Source organism: Vicia villosa, linkage group LG1 (genome assembly GCF_029867415.1).
Source record: "Vicia villosa cultivar HV-30 ecotype Madison, WI linkage group LG1, Vvil1.0, whole genome shotgun sequence".
In the NCBI taxonomy this organism is placed as follows: Eukaryota; Viridiplantae; Streptophyta; class Magnoliopsida; order Fabales; family Fabaceae; genus Vicia; species Vicia villosa.
In genome coordinates this window covers 69,647,730-69,673,230 of record NC_081180.1, presented here as the reverse complement: position 1 = coordinate 69,673,230, position 25,501 = coordinate 69,647,730, and the positions used below count along the sequence as shown (strand labels likewise).

At 34.3% G+C, this 25,501-nt stretch overlaps 2 protein-coding genes, 3 non-coding genes and 1 pseudogene across 5 annotated transcripts; 3 read left to right on the top strand and 3 right to left on the bottom strand.

Annotated features, from left to right (window-relative positions):
• The first annotated feature begins 20 nt into the window (after positions 1 to 20).
• TRNAF-GAA (transfer RNA phenylalanine (anticodon GAA)) lies at positions 21 to 93 on the top strand. The gene has a single exon. It is a non-coding gene; the product is annotated as a tRNA-Phe (tRNA).
• Positions 94 to 4,581: 4,488 nt separating this feature from the next.
• TRNAF-GAA (transfer RNA phenylalanine (anticodon GAA)) lies at positions 4,582 to 4,654 on the top strand. Its single transcript has one exon. It is a non-coding gene; the product is annotated as a tRNA-Phe (tRNA).
• A 1,198-nt stretch (positions 4,655 to 5,852) lies between these two features.
• On the bottom strand, positions 5,853 to 7,312 carry LOC131641078 (putative F-box protein At1g65770). The gene has a single exon (XM_058911403.1). It carries the CDS (start codon positions 6,990 to 6,992, stop codon positions 5,853 to 5,855), a length of 1,140 nt encoding a protein of 379 aa, XP_058767386.1. The 5' UTR covers positions 6,993 to 7,312.
• A 6,415-nt stretch (positions 7,313 to 13,727) lies between these two features.
• Positions 13,728 to 13,800, top strand: TRNAF-GAA (transfer RNA phenylalanine (anticodon GAA)). The gene has a single exon. It is a non-coding gene; the product is annotated as a tRNA-Phe (tRNA).
• A 981-nt stretch (positions 13,801 to 14,781) lies between these two features.
• On the bottom strand, positions 14,782 to 16,359 carry LOC131608903 (F-box protein At2g26160-like). The gene has a single exon (XM_058880489.1). The coding sequence runs from the start codon at positions 16,143 to 16,145 to the stop codon at positions 14,985 to 14,987; it is 1,161 nt and encodes a 386-aa protein (XP_058736472.1). The 5' UTR covers positions 16,146 to 16,359; the 3' UTR covers positions 14,782 to 14,984.
• A 6,853-nt stretch (positions 16,360 to 23,212) lies between these two features.
• On the bottom strand, positions 23,213 to 25,152 carry LOC131644991 (F-box protein At2g26160-like; annotated as a pseudogene).
• Positions 25,153 to 25,501: the final 349 nt, after the last annotated feature.

Here is a 25,501-nt window from a genome sequence, read left to right as displayed (position 1 = left end):
GAGTGAGAGATTATTAACAAGCGGGGATAGCTCAGTTGGGAGAGCGTCAGACTGAAGATCTGAAGGTCGCGTGTTCGATCCACGCTCACCGCATTTTCTTTTATAATGTTTTGTTTCTCTTTTTATCGGTATTTTGCAGTAAGGCAGTATTATTTGTTTTTGTTTTAAAAAACGCCGTACATAAACTCAAAAAACACTGCTTTTTTATTTTATTTTTCTATCATATAAATGATTTTTTTGAGAGTTTTTAATTATGGTTTTTATCTTAGTTTTTAAAGTCAAAATATATCTATGTATGATTGTGGAGATTGATTTTATTTAAGAGTTTGATTTCTTTCGATAAATAATTTTTCATAAGCACACTGGTTAAAGATCTTTCACTAATTCCAGATCATGTTGGTAAATGAGGAGTGATTATTAAATACTATAATTTTATTTAGGAGTGTTTAAAATCGAACCAACTTAATAGAAAATCACAAACCGAATTAAATCAAAACTGTAAAAACCACATTTAATTCAGATGTGTTTGGGTCATATTTTAACAAAACTGTTCGGTTCGATTAGCGGTTTGTATTTTACAAATCGAACCAAATCAAATCAAACCGCATTATAATACAACACAAACTTAAACATATTATGCATTAGCTTTGCGAATACAAATGATTTTCTCTTTCTCACATTTAGGATTTCACTTTCAGCCTTCTCAAATTTATCCTAACAGTATACCGCCTTCTTCAAATAAATCTAGCATTTTCTTCTCTAATCTCTACTCTCTTATATTCTTTCTTTTTCACCTTCTCATTTTTATGCTATTGTTCTCTCTTTCAATATCGTTTTTATCGCACATCTTCTTCTTTAAGCTATCCTCTCTTTTGTTCATTCTTTTCATCTTCACTAATCTCTCATCTCCTCTATTTTTTTGTTTCATTATAATATTTTTTATGCTATTGTTTTATGTTTTTTATTCCACTTTTGTCTAATATGATTTTTACATATTAGAAGGAAAGTTGTGGTCTAAATATGATGAGTTTTATTGTTATTTGGTAGTGTATGAATGACTAAATATAAAATTATGTTATCATCTATATAAGTATGTATGGCTCAATAATTTTTTTGAAAAACTCAAACCAACCGAACCGAACCGCATATGTTTTGTTTGGGTTGGTTTAGTTTTATTTCTAAAAGCCAACCAAACAACACCTTTTTTTCTCTTGCAATTTGGATAATTTTTTGCGTCAAAACCGCCTAAACCGCACCGCGAGCACCCCTAATTTTATTGGAGAATGTATTGAAATAAGTTTATCAAGCCTAAAAAAATAAGAGGGTATAAAGGAAACAATGCAAAGCTCATTGGGTATGGATGAATACCATAAGTCGTCCGAAAGAATGTTGGGCGAGGACCAATGTAGCACTTAGATCGCTCATACCTTATCATAAGGCACTCACGTTGGACATGGGCTATCTAGTACAAGTTTCACCTAGCCCGTGAACATGGGTAATTACGTGGCTTTATACGCCAATGTAATATGAGTTATTCAAGGAAGAAAACCATGTGTCCTTTGCTAAAGAACTTTCTGATTCGCTTCGAATGCTTGACATTCTTCAGCCACATCCACAGAAACCTTCTCATTACGTTTCTTCCCTCCAGCAAGGGAAGCCTTCGACTCCTCTATCCGTGCATCCAAAAGGTAAATTCGACACACTGATCTACTTGTACCCGCAAAGAGACAAAAGCATCCGGATTTTCCCGAAGCCCGACCAATTCCTTCTCAGCACCTAAATTTTATTGCTCAGGGACTTCACACCACTCCTTCAACTTATCTCATTCCCTTAAAAGCTCGTCATAGCCCAGAACGTCATCCTGGCCAGCAGCTACAATAGAAATAAGGGACTTTTCCCTGAACAATGTACCTGAGCCATCTGCAAGAAGATCCTGCCTATCCATTACAAATAAACCTCCGGTGAAATATAAGTGTTCAACAGCCACAATGGAAGCAAACTTCCTTCCTAGTGGTGGATTGAAGTGGTTAGTCTTCTTTCCATGAACACAGACCTTAGAGCGGTTAGTCTTGAAGTTCCAAAAAATTAAGCTCAATACCTTGATTTTAACCAGGCTAACCAAAAACCTGTGAGATTTTAGTCAGGCTGATCTCAAATTTATGAAGCTTTTAATATCAGGTTGAGCTTCAATCTATCTTGGTTTAAACTAGGTTGATCAATAACCTATGAAGATTTTAATACTGGCTAATCTTCAACTAAACCTAAGACTAATCACATAATCCTGAAATATAAGCTTTTTATATGAGGAGCTTATAACCCAAATGAATCCCTAAATGGACAGTATTCAACCAAGGTGTATAAAAAATATTCCTTTGGTGAATTTTACAATTCTACCCTTTCCAAAATTACAGATATATCCTCACTCACAAAGAAACTTTTCTCACAAAGGCATTTGGCTAAAACATTTAGTGACAGAAAGTTAATTAAAACTTTAGAGAAAGAGTGTGAGAGACATGAAAGTGTCAAATTACGACTCTGGATGGTTTGGATTGAGAAAAGAAGCCTCTATTTATAGACTCGAGGTTTGCTCAAAAAGGATTTTGTAATCGGTGTTTTTTATCGTTATCTAATCGATTAGAGCATATTGATAATCGATTGAATGGTGCTAATATATGTTTGTAAGTTCTTAAAATGGAAGGTTAAGATATACAGCCGTTTCACAGAATCAAGGCGCACTCAAACTAGATTGTGCCTTAAGTTTGTGCATTTCTAATAGATTGGGCATGTACTCTAACCATTTAGAAAAGTCAAAATTTTGCTCATGGCTATTTTGACTGCTCCTAATTCATCTGATACAACTTTCATATGCTTTTCAAAGTATTTTACTTTCTTAAATCATTTTGAAAAAATATTTTAGTGGGTGTGTGCGTGTGTCTTTTAGTCTTGTGCTTTTACGAAAAAAAGTTCATTTTTCTTAACATATGTTCACTCACTTACTAAATTAGGAGATTACTCATTTACTAAAAGCCTTTTCCAAATACTACTCTTTATATTGACACTGCTTGAGATCTCTTGATATGAAGCTTTAGATTATTTTCATTTAATTTATCCTCATTGGATAGTCAAATTCATCAAACCATAATACTTAGGTTTGTATCTTTAACCGCTTAATCGTTTATACTTCACGTATCAAAGTTGTTATCAGTGTTGTCATCATAGTAGTTGTTATCACTAAAATCAGTTGTTTTTGTTCATAGTGTATTACCTGCAAAAAAGGTTCTGCAAAAGTAACGACAGATGTCATTGACATTGGGACAAATAAGCCAATAGTAAGGCCTTGATCATTTGCGAGTTCCAGAGCTTTGCGCAATTGACTTAACTAATTCATGTTATCTACGAAAACACAAATTGCTCAATTTAGAAGAAGAAAAAAGGGCACTCGATCCCCATCCTCACCAAAGTGTTTTTTGTCTCTCAAAATGTACAGAGGCACCAATGATTGTGGGAGTATCTATTTGTCTTTTCTTTTGCTGAAAAGAAAACACTTTGTCGGGACCAAACCCTTATTCATATTCGAGTCCTTAGTACCATACCTGAAAATCCTCTATCATTTTCACTTCCTTGGCAAACAGAGTAGTCGACTCAAAATTATAAGAAGGGATAGGCCAGTAGAAATAAGCTCTGAACCAATTTTTTAAAAAGCCACCTCTGCAAGAGCAACGTTCCCCACCGGATCCAAAGACCAGATGCGCCTCAGAAGTGATAGGCTTCGCCAATATGAAACGCTCCAGAAAAATTCCCCTAGACAAAAGCAAAATAGTGAAACCAAGGTACTTAGGGACGAAGGGAGATTAATCTCTGATTTCGAGCATCGTCTAGCGAAGTACGAGCCACATATAAGAGATTGAAGAAGAGCTCCAATAAAGGTTTCCAAAAGTTATACCCGACTTAGGACTGAAACACCGCCATGAAGGCTCAGGCCCTTGGGGGAAGCTGCGAGGGAGCAACTTTTATGTGGTTCATCACGACTATCTCGAAATCAGAGAAGTTGAAGAAACCAATTTATGACTTGAAACAACCTTTTAGACAATGGTACTTGAAAATTGATGAAGTCGTCACATCTTTAGGATTCAAAGAGAATAAAGTCGTCACATCTTACTTACTGTGAAAATGATGTCTTCGAAAATACATCTAAAAATTTTAAAAAATATTTTCAAATTTCCATATGATATTTTATGGCCGGATATAAGAAATCCTCTTGTGATTATTTTATGTTACATGATCTTTGTTTGATTTTGTTCAATTATAAACTATTTTATCTTCTACTCATATTTAAATGAAATCAATTTTAAAAAATCGATTCATTCCAAATTAATTTTTGTCTGTAAAATAAAATATTTTACATGTTAACATTATAATTTTTTTATAGAGACTGTATTAAGATTAAAAAGTTATTCTTTATATTTAAATTAACAACGACCAACGAAGTTTCTCACCTGCTTCATATCCGAGTACAAAATGTAAAGTAAGTGTCATTTTGACGAAGGTACCGATTTTTAACTTGTGAGAAGACTTCAAGTTGCGGGGATAGCTCAGTTGGGAGAGCGTCAGACTGAAGATCTGAAGGTCGCGTGTTCGATCCACGCTCACCGCATTGATTAGTTTTTTTTTCTAGCGGTATTTTGAAATTGAAAACATCATCATATTCTTCTGTTTTTTCTTTCATTTCCTGGTTTTCAGGTCCGCTTATTCGTTTATTAAGTGTTTGGTACTTTGATTTTGAAATTTTGAAGCATCTTGTTGAGAGCTTTTAATTAATTTATGGGTTTTATTTGTGTTCTTCCTGAAGATGAGAATTAGTATTGAGGAGTTTTTTTAGCAATTTAGGTGAAACCTAAATGATGTTGAATGTTAAATTGTTAATCTGTGTGCAAATGGTTTATAACTTTGTTTTTCCCTTTCATTAGTATATACTATCTTTGATCTTTTCACAAACTAAATATACTGATTACTTCTAATTTGTTATCATTTTGGCAACAGGCAGAACAAGAACGGTTTTCAATCGACTAGAAGAACAATATCTAGTTTGGTATGATGCTTATACAAACATGCTTTGCTTATGAATCTGCCAAGGTAATGCTGAAATACATTCTTCAAAATCCTAATGTAATTATAATATACATTATTAGCAATATTGTTCCAACACTGTTGACATTAATGAGGATATGTAGAAGATGCCATTCTGATCTACATAGCCTTCCATCTTTAACCTCAGTTTGATTTAATCTCGTTATATAGCAAATACTAGTCAATACATTCTGCATTTCTTTACGGAGAGGCATTCTTCTTCACATTGACACTCATAACTGTAGGAATGAAAAAGCACATGTCATATAGGTATTTGTAAAATATCCAATTGCCAAAAGCATGTATTCTCTACCCTTTGATTGAGTCAAGTCATTATTTATATACAAATTTTGCACACACACCGTATGCACGGTTCAAATTCATGGTTAAATGATGGTTAATTGATATTATGTATATTTGAATGCAATGATTTTTCAACACAACGCTGTTTATTTGTTATTACATTATTAACATAGTTCAAATATATGTTTGATTTGGTTCAAAACATGATTAATGAATATAACAAGTTGTTGTAAATTATTAACCATCTATTGAATCTGATTAACTATGTTTTTGAACTTCATTACACATGATATCTATCTATTAGCCATAGACTCACTGTAATCAACCATGTATTTGAACTGTGTAAACCAATACAGATAGAGAAATGTGAAGAGAAATCGAAATGTACCTTTGAACCTGAGTTGCTAGATCTGTTATGACCTCTAACATCTCATCCAAGGCAAATGCGACCACATAGTCTTGTCAATGGAAGAATAAAAATCAACAGTAGTGATTCTATGATCATCCAAATTATACATACGAACATCGAATGTATCCCTAAAGTAGATGCAGTTTCCTTGATATCCAATTAAGTGTTCAGCTGAAACCGAGAAGTTACAACTATTGCTCAAAATGAAGGCTCTTTCTCTCAAGTTTTTCACATCAACCCATTTCCCCCATTCTTCATCCAACATATAAACTTTAAAACACTCCACAACTGCGTCTCGATCGTGGCGTCTTCCAACGTTGTTTCTTCTCATGTTTTCACTACTTTCATAGTATCTATCAACAACATAAAGACTCCCACAAGACTCCACCAAATGCTTCTTGTTTCCAAAACCACACAAAGGAGGTGAAAATTGTATCAATTTCAAGGAAGAAACATCAATCCATGAAATAGTTCCCCATTTATCAGTAACATAAAACTGACCCTTGAACACTATAACATCATCGTAGTAGAAATTCTTGTCATCTACAAGTTTCCATTTTTCGTCGCCATGTTTCATGATTCCTAATTTACCTTCTTGAAAGATACAACACGAAACACAATCTTCAACACTATTCCAAGGAGAGTTAGGATAGAACACAACTTTGCGCACAGAACTTGAGAAACGTGTAGTCTTTTCAATTGTATATGATTTGCATAGCTCAATGACCCTATAATCCAACAAGTTCCACAGCTTAAAAGCAGTATTGTTATTGCTTTGAGGGTATGATAATTTTCGGTCGGAGATCGGACACAACAATCTCATAGGAAGATTCTTTGATTCTTCTATCTTAATTAACCAACCTTTGGAAGAAGAAGATGATGCTAAAGATTGTAAATTGGAGTTGGAACTTACATCAGTTGGTTCAATAAGATAAATGGTTGATTTGTTGAGGTGACTGTTTACAGAGATGTTGATGGGGTGAGGTATTTGTAAAGGAAAAGAAGGAGAATTCGGAAGAGAAGGTGGAACAGAAGAACGAAATGATTCACAAGCACTGCGAAATCTGAGGACATCTATGTGATTATCAAGATATTTTCCTATCTTTGGCCATAACTCTGTAGGGAGTTGAGACCAATCAACTTTGTCATCCATGGTTGAAGAGGTATCAGAGGTCAAAGATTTATGGTTTTTTTTTTAAGGTTGTTTTTGCTGAAGAGAGATATCATGTTAGATTGATGTATCTGCTTTTGATGTTTGGTCTCTAATCTCTAATATTGACCTTTTTATTGGAAGGGTTGTTGGAAAAACACCTGTGAATTTACAAGGTGACTGAGAAAAGAAGAAAGCACAGAGAAGGATTTTGTTATCTTGTTGGTAGAGTTTTCTTTGTTTGTAGGTTCTTTCTGCCAAGTTAACCAGGAAACATTTTCTAGGAATAGTAGACTTGAAAAGTCTTCTCTGCCTTGTAATCTATACCTTTATATTTTAAAGGGAGCACTTACAATCAGTGGAGTTCTTTTTCTTTATATATTTCTTTCAGTAAATTATAAAATTATGTGGTCATTAAATAGTTGGGACCTGAGCCCTTACTTGTAAACGCACTGTGTGTCCATTTCCTCCATAAAACAGCAGTCAAATGAATCTAAGTCTTATTGTAAACTTCATATTACTTTACATCATGCAAGTAACATTAGTATACTTTAATAAAGTAAGTACTAATTAATATATTAGCATTGGCTAATTTTTGTATAACACATAACACTATCCATTTTCTTTGTTTTCTCAGTCATCTTGTTACACTTGAATTGGACTCGTCCAACTAGCCTTTCAATTAAAGACACTTATTGAGACCAAATATCAAACCACAATTATTTGTGGATTCATACACCTTGACTTAAAGGATGTAATAGGTCTCAAGGTTTATTTGATTAATTCCATTGTCATTCCAACAGTTAAGAGCTTCTATATGAAGAAGAATGCAGATACAGTATTATTTGGTAAATAACCAGTATCACAAGTTTGTTGACATGCTCATTTCAATTTGTAACAGGGCCAGAATGAATCAATAACATAAAATACGATTAAATTATGTAGTTTGAGGGTTGAATCCTATCAGCATGGCATATTCTGATCTGCATATTCTCTCTATACATTCTTGTTTCTATGTAGATAATTTTTTGTCAAAATATAAAATTATTATTTTATACTGCTCGATCATTACTTGACCATGATTTTAGATTTCCAGTTTCTATGATTAGCTATTTCATTTGGCTGTCTATAGAGAAAATGCAGCATTATTATCCACTGTGTTAAAATTTCTTTTCAATTTGTACTAATATAGCATGTATACCCTTGCGACAACCTCATAAATTTTCCACTCCACAAGCTCGATATATTTGTCCTGAAGCAAAGACATGCGGAAGTGAGCTCCCCTATTAAATGCAAACTCCTTTATCACGGTCTCCACAATAACTCTCAAATCTCGTGTAGCCGCGATGCATACAAGCTTCTAGTTAATAACAGGAGAGGTGAAGAATCTACATGGGATAGGGAGATGGAATAGGGTGAAAACATCATCCAAAGTGATCGTCATCTTCCAAATGAAAGATGAAAAAAAGATGTTTCCTTGTGCCATCGTTCAACAAAGGATGCCAGGAGTGTAGAGTCAAGCATGGTAAGCGAGCAGTTGGCCAATGATAGGAGACTGTAATCATCAACAATCTGCATGACCTGCTCAGGCATCAAAACATCTGAAAACTTCTTCATCTTTGACCCGAGGGATGTCACCTTCAGCGTGGGACGGTCCTGTAAGTATCAATAATAAATAAATTAAAGTTACACAAAAAATATATTTACATATCCCTGCTATAAACGATATGCCACATGGTCGACATATCCTGTAAGCACTAAACGGTCACTGAGCCCTCTAGGGAACTCTCCGTCAGTGTGCACAAATGGCTTCGTCGAAGCAGGAGTTGTAACCTTTGTATCTCCAATAGCAGTAGCCTTGACGTCACCTGTATCGGCCTCAATGGTAAGAAGGGTTGCATCTGTTATGTCCACCTTTGTTGGGTTAATAACGGCCTGACCCTGCACCTCATCAGCATGAACAACCTCACCAACCTGCTCATTTGCATCATCTTTGGGCTGCTCGTCTCCTCTAACAACTGAGCGTCGGTTGCTACGGGGTGCACAGGAAAACTATGCTGCCAATCGTTTCTGGTGATAATCGGTTGGAGCTACTCTCATCGTCCGTAGCTGGGAATACTCTGCCTCATCTGTCCTAGCACGGGCCATCGCTGCCTCTATATCTGTGATCCCAGAAGCAATAGTTTCGTCCTTTCCCCTGGTCTTCACTAAAAATAGAAAAACTAAAAAAATCAATTAACTACTGATAATTTCACAATTTTCGATATTCTACGACTTGATCAGTTCATTTTGATGCACATTCCTCTACGGTTGTACTTATACATTTCCATGGTTTGCTTGTCTTATTTTTGTATTTTATAATGTTTTTATATTTTAAATTATTTTTATTGTTATTTGATTTTCGTATTTATTTTTCAGCTTTAGCAGTCTGCACGGAAACGATCATAACTGGAGTTCCGGGAGTCCGATTGAGGCGTTCTAATAATCGCCGGAAAGCTAAGAGAAAGAGCTACAACTTTTATGTTGGAGTCAAAGTCAGAATCGGAACCTATATTTCCCAGAATTGCGTTTGAAGCTGCAACACTATTTTATTTTCAGTTTTTGGGTCGTTTAGTAGTGGGCCTGGTTTTGTCATTCGACCCAGTTGGGTCATAAACGTTTTTTGGCTGATTCCTAATAGGTCTAGCAGCCGTGTTACTGTTTATCACGTTTTACTATTCACAATTTTGTTTCCACTCTTTTGCTCTGTACGGTAATGGAGAACTAAACCTCGAGGATCAATTCACTGTAATCAGATGCCGCTTTGAGGTTCTTTTATAATTTTCCATTAATCTGTTCCTTTGAATTCAATCTATAATTACAATTGCTTGCTTAATTTAATTGTTTTTATATGATAGAATTCTTTAATTTGATTGTTGTCTGTTCTTGAATCAATTTCGTGATTAGTGTAGCTTTTGCATTGTCGCGTTCGATCATATTGTGTTTGCTTAATTCACAATAGCTTATAATCCGTTTGCTTTATCCGGAATTCAGGGACAGACTTCGTATAATTGCTATTGCGCTTGTCAGTAGTTTTTGTAGTCGAATAGGATCAGACCCGTTTAGGGAATTGGAATTTTATAGGGATCAATGATAAGTCGGAAGTTGATACAGTGGGTTGATTCGTTTCAGCTTATTCAGATAATCACTTTTTTATAATAACTTATTTTCTGCATTTTTATAATTGAACACGAAACAACCCCCCCTTAATTCGAATTCCATTCGGTTAGTAACAACTAAGAATCCTTGTGAGACGATATTCGAGTCACTTGTCGCTATCTACAGTTTTATTCAAAATAACTCGTTTTTGATCCGCGTGCGACAGCGGATCAAATTGGCGCCGTTGCCGGGGATTCTTGTTGTTATTAACTGATAATAGAGTCATAGGTTTAGTGTTATTGCGTTTAGGCCTTAGTTTCCTCACGGTTTTGGCCAATCCGCGTTTAGAGTCGAAAAGTTCAGTTTTTGAAAAAATTGTGTTCGATTGTAAAAAGTTTTTGCCTACTGGAAGTAGAAAAATCGTGTGATTAATACTCCCTTACTCTAAAAGAGTAAGGGAATTCGAGCCAAAATTGACAAATTCATCGTTTTTCTATTTTTAATGAATTTTTTACTGTTTTCATAGAGTCAAAAAAATCCAAAAAAATTCTTAAAATTCTTATTTGTCTTAATTAGATTAATTTTCGTGTTTTTATATTTTTCTGAATTTATTTTAATCATTTTTATTCTTTCTATTCGTTTCTGCATGTATGGGACATAATCGGTATTTCGGTGTTTGTTGAACCCATGGCTGAACAAAGAACACTAACGCAGTTGGCTGTCCCTAGTGTGAACTATAATGGTTTATGTGTTGACTATCCTACGGGTGATGCACCTTTTGAATTGGAATATGGTTTAACACATTTGTTGCCTAGGTTTAATGGTTTTGCAGGTGAGGATCCGAATAAGCATCTGAAGGAATTTCAGGTTGTGTGCTCTGCACCTTCCGAACCTTCACTAGAGGATATTGTCAAACAAATGGCTGCAAATAATCTTCAGTATCAACAGCAAGTAGATTCTACTCTCCAGACTTTGCAAACACAGATTGGACAGCTTGCCACTTTGATGAATGCCATGCAGCAAGCTCAAGGATCAAACCAACAATGCTTGGAAGAACATTCTGTTTTTCAAATAGAGTTTCTTTCTGAAAATGTTGTTGGTACTTGTATTGATTTGTTTGCAGATGATTTTCCATCATTGTCTGGTTTTGATGATGTTTACTCTTGTGATGTTTGTACTGACACTAAAATGTGCTCTGTTTGTACTGAAATTGAGGTTGCCTTGCAAGTTGATATTCTTACTGCAGATGAGGTTGCAAATGAAGTTGTTCATGTAGATGAAGCTCTCGACACCCCGGCTGTCCGGAAAATATCATTTATAGAACAACCACATTCCCAAGAGCTGAAACCAATTCCTCAAAATCTTAAATATGCTTATTTAGAGATGAATGAAAAACTTCCGGTTATAATTTCTTCTAAACTTTATTTTGATCAAGAAAGTAAGTTTTTGCAGGTTTTGAAGAAGCATAACAAAGGAATAGGATGGACCTTGGATGACATTTATGATATTAGTTTGTCCATGTGTGTGCATAGGATCTCACTTGAAGATGCAGCAAAAGTAGTGAGGCAGCCCCATAGCCTTTGGTTCCTTGATGTTGTGAAAGATGAGAGCACCTTCACGTGCCCATTTGACACTTTTATTTTTAGAAGAACATTCTTTGATCCTGGAATAAAAGGCGAAGGAGCTAAACCACTTTTTAAGGACGATGAGCATTACCGAAAGCTACTCCATGAGAGCTCCACTTTGGAAGAAGAGAATATAGAAGACCTCTCTTTGGGAAAGGCAGCTTATGTGATCACTTATCCTCCTTGACTACTCGGGTGTGTTCTTTCCTTTCTCTCACTCTTATTTTATATTAATGTTCTTTCATTGAGGACAATGTATGTCTTAAGTGTGGGGGAGAGAATCATTTATTTGTTTTGTTTTCTTTCAATTTTTTTTGTTTTTGTTTTAATTTCAACCAATAAAAAAATGCATCTTCTTGAAAGCTTTAGGCTATAGACTGATTTGAGTCGAGTTTGCGGAGACGTGGGAAAAATTCACAAGACCGGTATCGTTCTAACACCGTAAGTCTCCTGCAACGGCGCCAATTTGATCCGCTGTCACACGCGGATCAAAAACGAGTTATTTTGAATAAAACTGTAGATAGCGACAAGTGACTCGAATATCGTCTCACAAGGATTCTTAGTTGTTACTAACCGAATGGAATTCGAATTAAGGGGGGGTTGTTTCGTGTTCAATTATAAAAATGCAGAAAATAAGTTATTATAAAAAAGTGATTATCTGAATAAGCTGAAACGAATCAATTCACTGTAATCAGATGCCGCCTTATCATTGATCCCTATAAAATTCCAATTCCCTAAACGGGTCTGATCCTATTCGACTACAAAAACTACTGACAAGCGCAATAGCAATTATACGAAGTCTGTCCCTGAATTCCGGATAAAGCAAACGGATTATAAGCTATTGTGAATTAAGCAAACACAATATGATCGAACGCGACAATGCAAAAGCTACACTAATCACGAAATTGATTCAAGAACAGACAACAATCAAATTAAATAATTCTATCATATAAAAACAAGACCGGTATCGTTCTAACACCGTAAGCTTTAGGCTATAGACTGATTTGTTTTATTTTTTACCGGTATTTTTTGCCGGGGATTCTTGTCTCCTGCAAATTTTTTTGCCGGTATCGTTCTAACACCGTAAGTCTCCTGCATATAGAACGATACCGGTCTTGTGAACGATACCAGAAAAATTCACAAGACCGGTATCGTTCTATCATGAGTTCTATCATGATAGTTATTATTTTTTACCGGTATTTTAACATTGCGGGTAATATAGCATGAAAGTTTGGAAAAAATACTTACTTTTGATAAAATTATCTGTATGAACTTCAAGATTTTTGGTATTGCGAAACAAATTTTGAAATATACGTGAGTTATGCGTGTATTTGAAATAATAATTTTAAAAGGATAATACTAACTTGTGCCTCAAAACACAAGTTAAAAACTAAATATAGAAAAAATTTCTTGAAACTTGTATATTGTGTTTATTAAAAATTTATAATTTATTTTTGTTACATTTTCCAATAAAAACTTTTTATTTATGAATTTTTTAACTTGTGCCCCAAGGCACAAGTTAGTATTACCCATTTTAAAATTGTAAAGGATAATATAATTAATTCATAAAATGTGTGGGGGTGGTTTGATAGATTAAATTCTCTTAAAAATGATGCAGAGTAGCATGTGGACCCCAACTAATTTCTTTTGTGTGTCAATAAGCCTATTCAGCATTTTTCTTATTTTTTTTTTTTTCTCTTTACACTCTATCGCTTCTACTTGACATCACTCCTTCCAAACAAACCATTAGGGCCCTGCCACGCCCTTGTTTCAACTAACCTAATTTGTTTTCCCAACAAATAAATATTATCTTAGATATTATAGAAGAAAAAACAAAGATGCTTCAATTTTTTTTAATTTCTTCCTGATATCTTCTGTTTCGATGCTTACTCCAACCAAGTTTCTCACATACTTTCTATGTAAAGGTAAGTTTTTCGAAAGCAGTGATGATCAAGCAGTAAAATATTTTCAAGTTGCGGGGATAGCTCAGTTGGGAGAGCGTCAGACTGAAGATCTGAAGGTCGCGTGTTCGATCCACGCTCACCGCATTTCTTTTTCCTTTTTGTTGTTACTATTTCGAAGTTGAATTAATGACTGCATTCTTCTGTTTTATCATTCATCTTTCTGATTTTCCTTTACTCTTCCTCTTTCTATTATATGTTTGGTACTTTGATTTTGAAATTTTGAAGCATCTTCTTGAGGGTTTTTAATTAATTTATGGTCTAGCATCGACCTTTGATATTGTGTGCGTGAATTTATCAAATCATAAGGTATTTCTTTGTATCTGGTTTTGTGGTCCGGCTCGGAATCATCCTCCCGATTTTGAGTTTTCTTATGAATTTAGTACATCGAGATTCATACACACAAGATACATTTTTTTACCTAAAAAAGATAAGGCAGATGGGCACAAGGCCACCAGATGTCAAGCTTTTAGAATTTGATTCTTTTAAGTCAGTCATAAGAAACTTCTCACTTTTTGATTTGATTCAAAGTTTCTTCTTCATCTGATGATATTTATGTTATCTTGGCTTGACCCCTTTTGTCATCATCAAAACATGTTATACCTGTTAAGCACATAGAACCATGTTCTAATTAAAGTAATCAACACTAAATTGCTAACTTGATAAAATACTGCAACATTTTAGTAATTTAGGTGAAACCTAAGTGGTGTTCAATGTTAATCTCTCTGCAAATGGTTTATGACTTTGTTTTTCCCATCAATTTGATTATTATCTTTTCTTGTATTTGACATTTTCACAAAAAAACGCTATTGAAAAACAAAATATACTTGTTTTGGCAACAGGCAGAACAAGAAGAAGATCAATCAAAATTGGTATGAAATACAACCCATATGTGTGTGATTCTTATTCAAACACATTAATTCTTCAAAATCATATTATTTGCACTATTGTTCCAGCACTGTGGAATAATATTAATTATATGCAGCATTGACATTAAAACTTCAGTTGAAAAATAATCAAGACAAACAAGCTGGAGTGTATAAAAAAAGAGGGGTGTTATACTTACACCAAAATCTTTACACCATACTTACACCAAATAAAATACAGCACACAATTGTATCATTTTATTGAAAAAGTGAAAAACATAAATATTAAACATAATTAAAAAAAACAAACCGTATTAATATACGGTGTTGGTGTCACTTTTTAGTGTACCAATATCATTACTCATAAAAAAAACATGCACTCTCGTTACAAATTTTAATTCTATCTCAATTGCTAGGCCTAGACCAACATCTCAGCCAAGGGGCATGACACCATAATGTCTTGTCAATGCAAGGATTAAAATCGACCGTAGTAATTCTATGATCATCTAAATTATACATGCGAACATTAAAAATATCCCTATAGTAGATGCAATTCCCTTCGTATCCAATTAATTCTTTAGTTGAAACAGAAAAGTTACAACTTTGACCCAAAATGAATGCTCTATCACTCAAGTTTTTCACATCAACCCATGTTCCCCATTCTTCATCCAACTTATAAATTTTGAAACTTTCCACGACTTCATCTCGATCGCGCTGTCTTCGGACATAGTTTGCTCTCATGTTTTCATTACTTTCATAGTATCTATCAACAACATAAAGACTCCCACAAGATTCCACCAAATGCTTCTTGTTTCCAAAACCACACAAAGGAGGTGAAAATTGTATCAATTTCAAAGATGAAACATCAATCCATGAAATAGTCCCCCATTTATCAGTAACATAAAACTGACCCTTGAACACTATAACATCATCGTAGTAGAAATTCTTGTCATCTACAAGTTTCCATTTTCCGTCGCCGTGTTTCATGATTCCTAATTTACCTTCTTGAAAGATACAACATGAAACACAATCTTCAACACAAGTCCAAGGAGAGTTAGGATAGAACACAACTTTGCGAACAGAACTTGAGAAACGTGTAATCTTTTCAATTGTATATGATTTGCATAGTTCAATGATCCTATAATCCAACAAGTTTAGTAACATACGAGAAGTATTGTCACTGCTTGGAGGGTACACTAGTTTTCGGTCAGAGATAGGACTCAACAAACTGAAAGGTTGATTCTTTGATTCTTGTACCTTAATCAACCAACCTTTGGTAGAAGAAGATGGTGCTAAAGATGCTAAGTTGGAGTTGGAACTTGCATCAGCTGTTTCAATAAGATAAATGGTTGATTGAGTGAGGTGAGTGTTTAGGGAGGTGTGGATGGGGTGAGGTATTTGTAAAGGAAAAGAAGGAGAGTTTGGAAGAGATGAAGGAGGGATGGAAGAATGAAATGATTCACAGACGCTGCGAAATCTAAGGACATCTATGTGATTATCAAGATACTTTCCTATCTTTGACCATAACTCTGTAGGGAGTTGAGACCAATCTACTCTTGGACCCATGGATGAAGAGTTCAAAGATTTGTTGTGTTCTTTTGGGATGTTGATTTTGTTGTGAAGAGAGATATGATTTTAGATGGATCTATATGGTTTTGATGCTAAGTATCTATTATCTATATAGACTTCTTTGTTGGAAGGGTAAAGAGTGTAGAAAATACATGTGAATTTCCAGGAAGGTTTACGAGAAAGAAGAAAAAGTGGAACTAAAAAGCATAGATATATTTTGAAACCTTGTATGTAGGCTAGGTTTTCATCCTCGGATTCTTTTTGCGAAGGAAAATTTTGTAGGAATACTTGACTGACTTGAAAAGTCTTCCAAGTGATCTGCCCTCGGCAAAATTTTCCACCATCCTTTAAGTTTCACCTTTTAAACTTTTTTTATTTATATATATATATATATATATATATATATATATATATATTTTTTTAAAAAATTATATTAATATTTGCACTATTGTCTTATTAATAAAAAATACATGTGACATTATAATATCAAAAAGGTTTTAATAGTGTTTTGATTTTTGTAAATTGACGTATTTTTTTTACTTTTTTTATTTTTTGTCTTTTTAAGTTGGCGTGTTTTTTATTTTCGTCTCTTTAAGTTGGAAGTAATTTTTAAATGTTAAAATCATTTTAATTTTAATCCTTAAAGTTAAAATTTACAGAAAAATTTAAAGAAAAATCCACAGGAAACCTATAGATTTTCCTGCACGTTTTAATTTTAGGATTTAAAACAAAAAGAAATTTAACATTTGAGAATTTTATAAAAAAAATGTAAAGACGAAATAACAAAAATATGATAACTTATATGAACCAAAAGAATGTTTAAACCTATTAAAAATATTCACATAAATGGTTCTAATTCTTCAATTTCCTTTTTCCCTTTATTTCTTCTATTTAAAATCTAAATGTTGAGAAATTTTTGGAGATGCATCTCCGAAAGTTTTTAATCTATATATAACACGCGCATACCCTCCCTCTTCCCCTTCTTCATTTTCTAATTGAATCTTCTTCCCCCATTGGAGCTCGTGAGCAACATTCTTGCAGTTCATTTGTTAAGCTACAAGAGAACCTCTACTTCAATTTTAGCAATCCCAACTCACTCCACAATCTACATTGAACATTATTCATCTTTATCAACACTTATTTGTGTAAGTTTTTCATTTAATTTATTTTGATGTATTAGGTTAAATAGTTTACTTTCAATATATTAGGTAATATTAGAATTCGAAATATGTAATATTACAGACACACACTGCGATTTTGATGCATTTTGGGTTGTTAGGGCAAGAACAGGAATTGGTTTTACCATTGAAGTATAAGGCGAATCTTTTTCAGAGATGCATATTTGAAACTGGTGCTTTCTGGTTTTAGGATATGCATCTCCGAATTTGGTCCTTTATAGAATTTGCAGAATGTGGTCCTTTCTGGTTTTCAAACTAATATGTTTGTTCGATTTTTTCCCGTGAGAATGGCTAAAAATTAAACAACAACAAAATGAGACTCGGCTGTGAAATCCTAACTGCGTCCTCATCCCAGGCTAACGTACACGAGGAAGGAGCCCCTGCTGCACATGATGATCTCCTTCCACTTGTGGGCCTTTATCGAGGAGGGTCCATTAACACCTCATTACTGATACATTATAGAGACCACGTTGCTCCGCATATATGGGACGAAGAGGTATATTTGTTAATAATTGTTATTTCCAATTTTAACCAAATTCAATGCGACTGATATTTGTTATATATTCTTTTTTAATAAGAACGCAATTGTTTGAAATTTATTAACCATGGCAGAAGAATTATTAGTCTTTATCAGCCCCATGATGAGTTGTTCCAAAGTGTCATCAGATGCCCCGGTTTTCCGGGTACACAACCATCAGCCATGACATGCACAGGGCTTTTGTTGAGCGATGGCATTAAGAAACATTGTCGTTCCATTTCTCAATTGGCAAGATGAAGATTACACTAGATGACGTCGCTTGACTTCTACACATTCCCAACATGGGGAAGTTACTTGATCATTATAAAAGCAGACGTGTTGAGGTCGGGGATATGATGGTGACACAATGGAAGCCCTGATGCGTTGTGTGAACACCAGAGGTGCTGATGCTAAATTTTCATGGTTGAAGGATCTTTATGAAAATAACTTGGAGTTGGCCGAGGAAGCCGATGACAATGACCTATATGTTACATGCCACATGGAGTGTGCTTTGACGTGTTTCCTCTTGTTCTTGGTTGCACGTCCATGTTTGTGGACAAAAGTGCAACCTACGTAGATGTGGCATACCTTAAGTATTTCATCGACTTGGAGGGAATTCACGAGTGGAACTGGGGGGCCTCATGCTTGGTTTACTTGTATTGAAGCTGGGTGAAGGATATCTATGGACGACAAAGCAAATGACAAGCCGTGCACCCTGCTGACGGTAATTTCCATAGCCACTATTAATTTTAAAATCAATTTTTTGACACTTGTTACTGATGTTTTTTTCTTACTCGTTTTTAGGGATGGATCTTATCCCACTTTCATTACATACATGGGTTTGACCTTGTGCTAACGTATACTAAGGATTACCCACATGCTTGCCTTTATTTCCCGTGTAGAGGGAATGATGTTGTGTGGAAATTCTGTGTGTATATTGACAAGACTCGACACGATGACATCGACTGTACACCATATGTCGCTCACCAGTAAACTGTCCCTTCGACCCCATTTCATATTACTCCGGATGTCTGACATGTGGGAGATATTTGATGTACAGGCATCTACCAGAGTGATGCATGCGTCAATTTGGATATGTGCAGATCATTCTGAGATCCCCCTTGGTGGCTGCTCCTATCTGTCAGACTATTATGTGGATTACGAGAGAGGGCATAGAGTTTGGGATTTTTGAGAGAGGTGGTGATGATGCGGGTGCGCTAGCATGTTGCATTCTTACTAAGGCAGAAAATGATTTGGGCTACCGGCGGAAGAGGAAGAGTCAGGTTAGAATAAGGCATACAGAGTAGGTTATGCCATTTTATGTATTTTCAGATGTTTTACCAGTATTTTCCCGAGTTTGAGAGCTATGTTTGTAATATTATGACATGTTTTTTAATTATTAATATATTACCCTATTTTGAGATTTTAATTACTGAATCAAATTATGGATTATAGTACTGTTAGTCAGATTAAAATGGCTTCAGATCTAAAAATAATACAAACTTGGACAATGTTTCTGCCCACACTTCATGAAGGGAAGTTTTTGGATATGCATATTCGAAATCACCTTATAAATATTCGAAGATACATACCTGAAACGTTTTCTGAATGAATAATTGATAATTCTCATTGAAAAACGCTGGGAAAATTGGTTTAGGGATGTTTTCGGAGATACATCTAAGAATACACCTCAGAAATATTTGCAGATGCATCTCCGAACTTTTTTAAGGTTATTTTTAGGTTTTCATAGGTGTGTTTCACTACACAAGGGTGGGAAAATAAACTTCCTATATTTAGACACCAAGCCCCAATAGATTACTTTGTAAGAATAAGATTGGTTATGCATCTGGCCTTGAGTTTTGATGATAATGTTACATGTTATCTCCAGGAACAACTGTATATGCTAACAGTTTCTTTCTAGTGTGTGGCTTTTTCATTGTAGGTTCTGACTCTGGTAAGAAGACATGTGACGGCATCTGGTTTTGAACTCGACACTTTAGAAGAATACTAATGTTGTGTAATAATGGAAGTCAAGATTTAGGAACACTACTTCTGCAACGGTTTTAAGGAACGTTAGTACAAGAACTTCTTATCGTGATTTATAAAGGAAGCTTTGGAGGCCTTATAAAGCTTTGCTTCTCTGTCCCATGTCTTGAAGATGCTAAAGATGAGGTTTTGTTGAACGAGTTATGAAGATCTAAAGATATCACTTTTGAAGATCAAATGCTGATGACTCTGAAGACAAGGTTTTGCGTAACAAGTTCAAAAGACTCAAAGATTTAGGTTCTGAAAACTGAAGTTCTGATCATCTACAACATGATTCAATCAATATGCAAGTATATACTATTAAGTATGATGATTTCTAGACCACGACAACCTGATAACGACATAGATGTTTATCTAAGTCCATTAATTGATGATTTACGACTCTTCTGGGATGAAGGCGTTGAAGTTGATGATGCATATTCTGGGGGAAAGTTTAAGATGCGTGCAATGCTATTTTGTACAATCAACGAATTGCCTGTTTACGGTAACTTAGCTAGATATAGTGTCAAAGGACATAAAACGTGTCCTCTTTATGAAGATAATACTTGTTATCACCAACTTGAGTTTGGGAAAAAGACAGTTGACCTTGGGCATCAAAAATTTCTAAAACCCGGTCATCCATATCGTAGATTGCGGAAGGCTTTTAATGGAAAGCAAGAGTTTGATGAGGCTCGTGAACCTTTAAACGGGGATGAAGTTTATCAACGGCAAGAACACATTAATGTTGTCTTCGGAAAGAGAGAAAAAGGGGCAGTTGCAAAAAATATATGGAAAAAGAGGTTCATCTTCTTTGATCTTCCATATTGGTCAAGTCTTGATGTTAGACATTGTCTTAATGTGATGCATGTGGAGAAAAATGTGTGTGATAGTTTGATTGACACGCTTCTAAATATTCCAGGCAAGACTAAAGATAGTAAGACTTTCCGTCTTGATATCGAGGTGATGAGTATACGAAAACAGTTGGCTCCAATAGAGAAAGGAAAAAGAACTTATCTGCTTCAAGCATGTCACACTCTATCTAAACAGGAAAAGAAAAATTTTTGCGAGTGTTTCCAAGGTATTAAAGTTTCACAAGGTTACTCATCAAACATCAAGAAACTTGTATCAATGAAAGATCTCAAGTTAATTAGTTTAAAATCTCATGATTGTCATGTATTGATGCAACAACTTCTACTAGTGGCTATCCGTGGGATCCTACCAAAGAATATGAGAGTAATTATAACTAGATTGTGCTTATTCTTAAATACCATATGTAATAATGTTCTAGATTTCATAAATTTATATGAAGTAGAAGACGAGGCTGCCATAATCTTGCATCAATTGGAGATGTATTTTTCTCCATCATCTTTTGACATTATAGTTCACTTACTTGTTCATCTAGTCAGAGAAATCAGATTCTACGGTCCAGTTTATTTAAGGTGGATTTATCCCATTGAGCGATATATGAAGATTTTTAAAGGATATACGAAGAATCATCACCGACCGGAAGCTTCGATTGTTGAAAGGTACATCACTGAAGAAGCTGTTGAGTTTTGTACAAACTATTTTTTCGAAGCAGATTCTAGGCATTCCAAAGTCTCGTCACGCTGATCACATAGACGGGAGAGGTATTCAAGGTCTAAATGTTAAGTCAATGGATCAGAATGTATTTATTCAAGCATATTTCTATATATTGAATAATATAAATGAAGTTCAACCTTTCATAGATACTCACAAAAGACTTTGAGGAAAAAACATCCCCAAATGAGTGATAAGTTATTGTTGATAGAGCATAACAAGAGATTCATAGATTGATTTAATAAAAGTGTATCTAATGATCTTAGTGCATCCAAGATACTTAAATGATTGTCGTACGAGCCAAAATTTTGTGTCATTACTTGGACTGCATACGACATTGGTCATTATACCTTTTATACAAAATCAAAAGATGATCGTAGTACAATGAAAAATAGTGGGGTTATGATTGAAGTCGAATCGATGTATTTCTCTAGTTCGAAAGATAAGAATCCTGTATTGGCAACTACCACATTTTATGGTGTCATTGATGAGATCTGGGAGATTTATTATGTTATTTTTAAAGTCGCTTTATTTAAATGCAAGTGGATTCCCAATAATAGTAATGGTGTACACATTGATAACTTAGGATTCACCTGGGTCAACCTTGGTAAGACATCTTTTATGACCGAACCATTCATCATGGCTTCTCAAGCAAAATAAGTTTTCTATGTTACCGATGCATCAAATATATCGGGAAAATGGCCAATCGTTCTCCAAGGAAAACACATTCCTCTTAGTGATGTGAGTCTTGATATTTAGTCTACACCTTCTTACACAACACAAGTTCCTACCTCATATGATGAAGTTGATGAAGATGTTGTTCATGCTATTCAAATCGATCATGAAGAAAGCATTTGAGAAAATTAACAAGTACGCAATTTATTATGTATTCATAATATATTCATGTATGTTATAGTTTCCAAATATTTTTACAAACAAGTATAATTATTTGAAATTATAGGTGTTTAGAGTCAAGACACCAAGAGCCAAGACACCAAAACACCAAGTTACAATTATGTGATGTTATGTAATGTGTAAACTATAGATTGTTTGTTCTGATAAATTGTAGGATGTTTGTTGTGGTACAGTTGAATATGATACAATTATGTGATATTAAATATGATACAATTAATATTATTCAGATGACTTTATCACAAATGTGAGTTTTATTTTCTGCTGTGATATGGTGAATTATGCAGAAAATTTAACAACGGTTATAGTCATAACCGTTATAATATCCCGCACGCTGTCCAAAAAAAATAAATATCAAAACGGCACAGCTGTGAATCAAACCCAGGACCATTAAATTCATTACATCACAACACAACGGTCTTTTGGAAAACAGTTGTGATAGGGAGCGCGCTTTTCAGTTTATTACAACGACTACTGGACCGTAATTGTAGATATCATATATTCAACGACACTCTACATAACAACGTCTGAACCCGTGTTATTATATATCTTTCTCAACTGTTATTAATTGGATTTTCCGTAGTAATGAGACAATCATACGCTAAATCCCTACGAAGGATCCTTACCGCCTTCGGATTACTCCAAAATCTATTGAAAAACAAAATATACTGATTTGTTCAAATTTATCATTTCGGCAACAGGCAGGTGAATAACGGTTTTCAATTGAATTTGATGAGAACAACAATCAAATTCTGTACGAAATACAACTCATATGTGAGTGATGCTTAAGCAAACATACTTTTTGCTCATGAATCTGACAAGGTAATGCTGAAACACATATATTCTTCAAAATCTAAATGTAATTATAATATCACATTATTTGCACTATTGTTTCATATATACTATGGAATAATAATTATATGCATTGAAATTTAATTAAACCTCAGCTGAAAAAGAAACAAGCTGGAGTGTATAATGAAAACATGTAGAAGATATCTTATTCTGATACACATAGCCTTGCATCCTCAAACTACAAATTTTAGTTCAATCTCTTGTATACTTGTAGCACTACATAGGTTGGGAAGCGTAGCTCAACTGACTTGAAACAATTGAGTTAAGGGCTTACTTCATGTCCTAACAAGAGTATATAAAAATACTAACAGTTAATAAATAATAATTTGTCATTAAAAATAAACTTGTAGCACAACAAAAATGATGACTGTAAAAAATAGTTGTCTCTACACTACACTACTATGAACTTCTTTAGGAATAGGCTCTTCACTGTTGGAATAACAAAGCACATATCAGCATTGATACAGGATTCATAAAACATCCAATTTCCAAACACAACTATTCTCCATGCTTTGATTCAGTCAATTGGTATGTCTTCAACATCTCAGCCAAGGTGAATGAGACCACAAAATCTTGTCAGTGCAAGGATTAAAATCAACCATAGTAATTCTACGGTTATCCAAATTATACATACGAACATCAAAATCATCTCTATAGTAGATGCAGTTCCCTTCGTATCCAATTAGATCCTTAGTTGAAACAGAAAAGTTACAACTTTTGCTCAAAATGAAAGCTCTATCTCTTAAGTTTTTCACATCAACCCATTTTCCCCATTCTTCATCCAACTTATAAATTATGAAACTTTTCACAATATCATCTCTATCACGTTGTCTTCCAGCATAGTTTCTTCTCATGTTTTCACTACTTTCATAGTATCTATCAACAACATAAAGACTCCCACAAGATTCCACCAAATGCTTCTTGTCTCCCAAACCACACAAATGAGGTGAAAATTGTATCAACTTCAAGGAAGAAACATCAATCCATGAAATAGCTCCCCATTTATCCGTAACATAAAACTGACCCTTGAAAACAATAACATCATCGTAGTAGAAATTCTTGTCATCCACAAGTTTCCACTTTTCGTCGCCATGTTTCATGAATCCTAGTTTACCTTCTTGAAAGATACAAAAAGATACACAATCTATAACATTGGTCCAAGGAGAGTTAGGATAGAACACAACTTTGCGAACAGAACTTGAGAAACGTGTAATCTTTTCAATTGTATATGATTTGCATAGTTCAACGATCCTATACTCCAACAAGTTTAGTAACATACGAGAAGTATTGTCACTGCTTGGAGGGAACACTAGTTTTCGGTCAGAGATAGGACTCAACAAACTGAAAGGTTGCTTCTTTGATTCTTGTATCTTAATCAACCAACCCTTGGTAGAAGAAGATGGTGCTAAAGATGCTAAGTTGGAGTTGAAACTTGCATCAGCTGGTTCAATAAGATAAATGGTTGATTGAGTGAGGTGAGTGTTTAGGGAGGTGTGGATGGGGTGAGGTATTTGTAATGGAAAAGAAGGAGAGTTTGGAAGAGATGAAGGAGGGATGGAAGAATGAAATGATTCACAAACGGTACGAAATCTAAGGACATCTATGTGATTATCAAGATAGTTTCCTATCTTTGACCATAACTATGTAGGGAGTTGAGACCAATCTACTCTTTGATCCATGGATGAAGAGTTCAAAGATTTGTTATGATCTTTTTGGATGTTGATTTTGTTGAAGAGAGTAATGATTTTAGATGGATCTATATGGTCTCTATTATCTATATAGGATTCTTATTTGGATGGGTAAAGAGTGTAGAAAATACATGTGAATTTCCAGGAAGGTTTCTAAGAAAGAAGAAAAAATGGGAATGAAAAACATGGAGATATTTTGAGCTCTTGTTTGTATGCTGAGTTTGATAATCAATTATTGGCAAAATATACCTCATTATCCTTTAGGTGTGTTTGGTTGAGAAAAGAAGTTGAGAAGAGAGAATTAAGTGAGAAAGAGTGTGAAAAAGAGAGAAAAAGAATAGAAATAAAGTAGATTTGATATATTATTTGGTGTAAGAGTAATAAAAGAGAAATGAAAGAGAAAAAAGTCTCTTATTTTACGGTAAAGACATAAATACTCTTTGTTAAATTAAATTAATTTATTAATTTCATTGTTAATTTTTTTTAATTTTGTCAATGGATCTCTAAATATATGTTTATGTTAATAACTAAACTAGTGGATTTATTTATAAAATGCTTATTTTTATTCAATACTTTTAAGTTAAAATTTTTGTTAAAATTTTA